The sequence below is a fragment of the Martes martes genome (genome assembly GCF_963455335.1).
Source record: "Martes martes genome assembly, chromosome: 1".
Classification (NCBI taxonomy): Eukaryota; Metazoa; Chordata; class Mammalia; order Carnivora; family Mustelidae; genus Martes; species Martes martes.
Window position 1 is genome coordinate 208,003,354 of NC_137888.1, and position 6,140 is coordinate 208,009,493.

The window sequence follows — 6,140 nt, forward strand, 5'->3', positions numbered from 1 at the left end:
TCTAAAAAAAAGAAAAAAAATTTTTAGGAGCGCCTGGGTGGCTCAGGTCATGATCGGGATGGCGCCCCATGTCTGGCTCCCTACTCAGCTGGGAACCTGTTTCTTCCTCTCCCACTCTGCCTGTGTTCCCTCTCTGTGTATCTCTGTCAAATAAATTTTAAAAATCCTTAAAAAAATAAAATCTTTGGGGCGCCCGGGTGGCTCAGTGGGTTAAAGTCTCTGCCTTCGGCTCAGGTCATGATCTCAGGGTCCTGGGATAGAGCCCTGCATCAGGATCTCGGCTCAGCAGGGAGTCTGCTTCCCCCTCACAAGTAGGCCTCTCTGCCTACTTGTGATCTCTGTTTGTCAAATAAATAAAAAAAAATCTTTAAAAAAATAAATTTAAAAAATCTTTAAGAAAAAATACAATTTTAGGGGTGCCTGGCTGCCTCAGTGGAGCACGTGACTCTTGATCTTGGGGTTGTCCGTTCGAGCCACAATTTTGGGTGTAGAGATTACTTTAAAAAAATTAGTATTAAAAAAATAGAATCGGAGGTATCTGAGTGGATAGTTGGTTAAGCATACAACTCTTGATTTCAGCTCAGGTCATGATCTCAGGGTCTGAGATCTAGACCCCCATGCTGACCACGGATTCTGCTGAGGATTCTCTCCCTCCCTCTCTGTCCCCACCCCCACTTGTGCTTTCACTCTCCTTCTCTAGAAAAAATAAAATAAAAAATATTTCACGAAGCTATTATTTATCTTGATTACTGGGCTTTTTAGTGTCCCCTTTAAAATTCCGTACCCCAAGCACTGCCCTAGTTCTGGCCCTGAAGCAACCTAAGAGGGCAGTGCAGTACTGTCCCCATTTTGTAAATGAGAATACCAAGGCTTGGAGAGGTGAAGTGACCTGGCCATGATCACACTGTAGAGAAAGCGGCTGAGGCGGGTTTTGAACTTGGGCAGGCTGGATCCAGTTCCAGTGCTCTTAAGAGTCATGCAAAGGCCCTGTGTGCTCTCCCTGTTCTAGGAAGAAGGGTGGTTGTGGGAAGAAGGTCAGTTTAGGGGCAAGCCATTCAATAAGTTTATTATAAAACCTAAGGGAATGGGGGCAGGATATGGAGAGTGAGGTTGGTTACTTCTGGGGTCCATCTAAGGTCCCTACCCTCAGGAGACGGTGGTGCTTAGAGCCACCCGGAGCTCCTCAGGAGTGAAGACCCCCAGCTCTGTGATGATGCCACCGGTGATGAGCTCGTGGGGGGTGACATCAAAGGCAGGATTCCAAACCCCAATGCCTGCAGGAGAACGGGGAGGCAAGAAGGCAGGTATGTGGCTGTGTGAGAAGTTCTCAAGTTCTTGTCAGCTGTCTCCTCCATGGTGGTTCATGAGTTGGGGAATCCTTGAAAATCTGGGATGGCTCACTCTCTAACTGCATGAAGGCATTACATGGGGCTTTAGCCCCTACTATCCAGTTCAGACCCTGCTCCCCACCATTCCTGGGCTGTCACCGTCCAAGAAGGCTTAGAACGCTTAGAGACATCTATCCCACTTTTGCCGGCTCCAGGGGTCTTTGTAAGAAGCTCTAAGAATCCACCTCAGAGCCTTTGCACAGGCAGTCCCCTTTGCCTCCAGTAGGGACGTGACTCACGGTTTCATTTCCTTCAGGTCTTTGCTTAAATGTCCCCTTCCCGGAGAGGACTTCTCTAATCACTGTCTAAATATCCCCACATGGACACTTCCCATGCCCGCCCTTGCCTTGTTCATTTCTCCTGCGCTCACACCCACTTCTAACATACACGGCGGTTTTCTTATTTATCTTGTTTGTCTAACCCTAACCCTAACCCTAACCCTAACCCTAACGCCCACTGGATTGTCAGCTCTGCGAGTGCAGAGGCGTTTCCGTCTTTTTCACTCCCATATCCCCAGCGCCCTAGCACAGCTCCGAGCATCGGCCAGGTACTCAAAAATATTTGCTGAGTGAGTACCAACCTTCTACACAAGAGGCTGCAAACTGGTGGCCTGTTTTCTCTGCTCACAGTGATTCTGGCCCATGCTCATATGCCTCCAGGAAAGCACAGGCACCAAAAACAAAATGAAGGAAGAAAATTTATAGAATTAATACATCTATTTTTAAAACGCTGTTAAGAAATTGGAGCACAGGGGCACCTGGGTGGCTCAGTGGGTTAAAGCCTCTGCCTTCAGCTCAGGTCATGATCCCAGGGTCCTGGGATCGAGCCCCACATCAGGCTCTCTGCTCAGCAGGAAGCCTGCTTCCCTTCCCTCTCTCTCTGCCTGCCTCTCTGCCTACTTGTAATCTCTGTCTGTCAAATAAATACATAAAAATCTTAAAAAAAAAAAAAAGAAAGAAATTGGAGCACAAAACAACAGAATGTTAGGACTTCCCTCTGCTTAGTTGTATACTGTGATTTTTACCATGGCTCCATACTTGGGACTCGGGTGGCAGCCCCACAGTATTTTCAGCGCTTGAGGATCTTAACTGGTCCTTTTTGTAAAAGTATTTTCGGTCATAATTGTTACTATCGAATGAGTGCTAAGCAAGGGTCAGGCACTGACCTCCACGTCACGTGAATGAACTCACTGAATGCCCTGGGCTTTGTGAACTGGGTGGTAGTAACAGCTCATCTTACAGATGTGAACACTGAGGCCCTGGGGGATGACAGAAGTCAGGCATCTTGCGCATGGCAGGCGGGTGGCACGGGGAAGCTGAGAATATCAGTGTCTCTCCGTAGGTACTAGGTGAGACAGTATTCTTACTTCTTCTTCAAGGGAGGAAGCCCAGATGGACAACAGCAGGACAACGTACCCTCAGTCTCCTAACTCATTAGTTTTACACTCTGACCTTGAATCTGACCTTCAAGATGTTTCTGTTCTAAGAAATGGCTGGAAGGAGAGCCTTATGCCCCAGAAGGCTGATTCTACCCTAGATCCACCAGCCCCCGTGAAGGGGCCACAGTGCCTAAGGGGAGGTGCCCAGGTGCTATGTGACCCCCTGTAAGGGGACAGCTTACCGGGGGCTGCAATCCTGACCCCATTGACATCAGTCAGCTCCTGCCCCGGGCGCTCCTCGATGACGATCTCCCTGCCCGACTCCAGATGGAGGTCACACGAGGAGCTGGGGGCAGCCACGTAGAAGGGGATGCCGTGGTGCTTGGCAGCGATGGCCAGCTGGTAGGTGCCCACCTTGTTGGCCGTGTCACCATTGGCAACCACGCGGTCAGCTCCCACGACGACAGCTAGGGAGCAGGATGCTGGGGGTCATAACCTGGCCTGGGACGCCTGGAGCCCTGCCCACTGGCACCGCGCCTACTGACCTGACACGCCCCGGTGGGCCATGGCAGCTGCTGCCATGCTGTCGGCAATGAGGGTGGCGGGGATCTGCTCGTACACCAGCTCGAAGGCAGTCAGCCGGGCTCCCTGGTTGTAGGGCCGGGTCTCCGTGCAGAAGGCATGATCCAGACGGCCCAGGGTGTGCAATGAGCGGATCACACCTGTGGGGCCCGGCCCACCAGAACATCAGGATGAGACGGAGAGTGACACACGGGAGGGGTGGCTCGTTGTTTAGAAGCACAGCACAGGGGCACCTGGGATCAGGCTGTGATCTCAGGGTCGTGGGATCGAGCCCTGCGTTGATTCTCTCTCTCCCTCTGCCTCCCTGCTGTCTCTCTCTCAGAATAAATAAATAAAACATCAGCACGGTTCGCCAAAAGCTCACCAGGCACAGTCCCATCCCAGGCGCTTGCAGTAGCTGTTCCCTCTGCCAAGGACATGGGTGCTCAGAGAACATCTTGGTGAGGCCTTCCCTGATACCTTGCTCTCCCACAGCAAACCCCTTACCTCTGACCCCTTCCCGGCTCTTTCTCTTTAGTATTTATCACCTCTGAACATAGCACACACATTTATTGACTGGTTGTGTTTGTTTCTCCTCCTTTCCTGTTCCTTGGGGCAGAGGTTTTGTCTACTGTGTCCACTGGTGGATCCCCGGTGCCCAGAACTGTGCCTGGCACACAGTAGATGCTTACTATTACTAAGTGCTGAGTGAATAGAGGAATGCATGTCTGCAGGAATGGTGGGGCACCCTGGTTCTTCACTGATGTTTGTTGAGTAAATAAATCAGTGTCTTGCCATCAAGGCCTCAGTCCCCAGGCACAAAGGCAGGGCTATCCCAGTCTTTCTTTTGGGGGGCCCCTCCCTTCTCAGCCCTCACATCCTCCCATTCTCTAGGCACATGGCTTGGGCTGGACTGATTGATCCTAGAAAGGCAAATGACCCCATCAAAGCCCCTGAGATATGAGGAGCCTTTTCTGCAAGGTCAACTAAAGACCCTTGGCTTTTCATGATCTGAATCCCAGCAGCCTCCCTGCTGACCTGTGGAGCATGAGAATGATGCCACCCTAGAGGGCAGAATTTAGGAACAGGGACAGATGGATCCTGATGCCACTATTTGACCCCTGGATCCAGCCATACCTGAAGCTAAGGCCCTAAACACCTGTATACAAGAGTAAATTCACATCTTTTTGCTGGGTAAAGTGGTTAGGGTTTCTTTCTCTAGCATCCAAAAAAGGCCCGTCCCCACTCCCATGGATGCCCACTCACCCAGAGCTGTGCCATAGCCAGCAGTGGCCAGTGCGCCAGTGTTACAGTGGGTCAGCACGGTCACCTTGCCACCCCCAGGAGCTGCCCGCTCCAGGAGATGGCGGGCTCCTAGGTCCCCGATGCTCCGATTGTCCTTGAGGTCTTTCTCCAGCATGTCCTCGGCACAGCGGATCACTCTGGGGCCGACAAGGGGCTCTCAGCACCAGCCACCAGGCTTTGGGGCCCAGGCTAGCCCCTCCTCCCTGGCCAATGCTACTGTGCAGGAGCCCTCTTGCTTAAAGCCTCTCCAGGCTATGGGGCCTACACTCTTCTGCCATTTTCACCTGTCACACCATTTGCCCACCACACAACACGTTTATCTCTCGTGTGTGGGACAGCACAGCAATGAACAGGACAAAAATCTCTGCCCCTGTGGAGTTCACAGTAGGGTGGGTAAATCAGGCGGTGAACAGTTAATGAAGTGAAGGAGAAGGTAGGAGAATCAGGGGACAGAGCCGGGCGATGAGCTGTGTTACATGAGGGACTGGGGAAGGCAGAAATCAGAAACCTGATGGAGTTGGCTCTGTGGATAGCCAGCCTGCAGAGAGAGCACGTGCAAAAGGCCTGAGACAGGAGTAAGCTTGGTGGGGTCAAGGAACACGGAGGTAATCACTTAGCTTGAGCAGAGCAAAGTGGAAAAACAAAGGGGCAGGGAAGAGATCAGAACGGGAAACAAAATTCCTCAAAAGCAGAAACCAGGAGAATGAAATGGCTCCGGAAAGGACCTTTAAGGCAGAAGGGGCTGGGAGGGTTCTGGGGAGGCAGAGTCAAGGGACTGAGAGCAAGGATCTTGGGACCCAGCCACCTGGGGTGGACTCTTGGTCCTGCTTGTGCGGCCTTGGGCTGATGTGTCATGCCTCAGTTTCCCTATATGTAAAACGGGTCGGTCTTGAAGAAATGAGTTAACAGCCTCTACGCAGATCAGCGCCTGCCACAGGGTCCCCCTACCTCTCCCGGACCGCCGCCTCCGTGGCGCCCTCGCGTTCAGCCTCCAGGGCTGCGGTCTCGACCAGGTGGCGGGCAGCGCGGGCCATGTTGACGGCGGTGGGCCGGGCGGTGACCAGGAAGCTCAGCGCGTCGCGCACGAAAGCCACCAGCGCGGCGAGTCCCGGTCCCCCCGCGCCGGCCTGCAGCTCCACGGCGAGGCTGAGGCAGCCCACGAGCGCGATGGCCGGGGCGCCGCGCACCTGGAGGGGGGGATCCTGGCGTCAAGCGGGGTCGCCACCTCCCACCCCGGCCCCGCAGCGCCGCCGCATGGCCCCACCTTCATGGCACGGATGGCCTCCCAGGCCTGGCGCACCGAGCCCACTGCCTCGTAGCGGCTGTGCTGGGGCAGGAGCAGCTGGTCGAGGATCTCCAGCGAGCCCCGAGAGTAGCGAATCGCCTCCAGGGACATGGTATCACCGCCTCGCTCACGGCCGCTCAAGAATCAGTGGAGGCGACCCGCGCACGCCAGACGAGCCTGGAAAGCGGTGTGGGGGTGGGGCCGGGGCCGACGCCCCGCCCCC

General features: G+C 53.9%; 1 protein-coding gene across 3 annotated transcripts; it reads right to left on the reverse strand.

Annotated features, from left to right (window-relative positions):
• Nucleotides 1-865: 865 nt before the first annotated feature.
• Nucleotides 866-6,140, reverse strand: MRI1 (methylthioribose-1-phosphate isomerase 1). 3 transcript variants are annotated; one of them, XM_080796385.1, is made up of 7 exons: nt 5,897-6,140; nt 5,581-5,819; nt 4,594-4,769; nt 3,312-3,488; nt 3,009-3,233; nt 1,145-1,274; nt 866-1,000 (listed from the first exon to the last, which is right to left on the reverse strand). In XM_080796385.1, exons 1-6 carry the CDS (start codon nt 6,026-6,028, stop codon nt 1,147-1,149), a joined length of 1,077 nt encoding a protein of 358 aa, XP_080652511.1. In that variant the 5' UTR covers nt 6,029-6,140; the 3' UTR covers nt 866-1,000; nt 1,145-1,146. The 3 variants fall into 3 exon arrangements, 2 of the variants coding, with proteins under 2 accessions (XP_080652511.1, XP_080652510.1); XR_013966396.1 differs by lacking the exon at nt 866-1,000 and adding an exon at nt 1,969-2,041; XM_080796384.1 differs by lacking the exon at nt 866-1,000 and having other exon boundaries at nt 1,097-1,274.

Excerpts from the sequence above, each read along its gene's own strand:
- MRI1 (XM_080796385.1), bottom strand. The coding sequence starts at position 6,028 with ATGTCCCTGGAGGCGATTCGCTACTCTCGGGGCTCGCTGGAGATCCTC. Across the intron at positions 3,234-3,311 it reads GGCCCACCGGGGCGTGTCAG|CTGTCGTCGTGGGAGCTGAC; the intron begins GTCAGTAGGCGC and ends CCTGCTCCCTAG. Across the intron at positions 1,275-3,008 it reads GGTCAGGATTGCAGCCCCCG|GCATTGGGGTTTGGAATCCT; the intron begins GTAAGCTGTCCC and ends GTTCTCCTGCAG.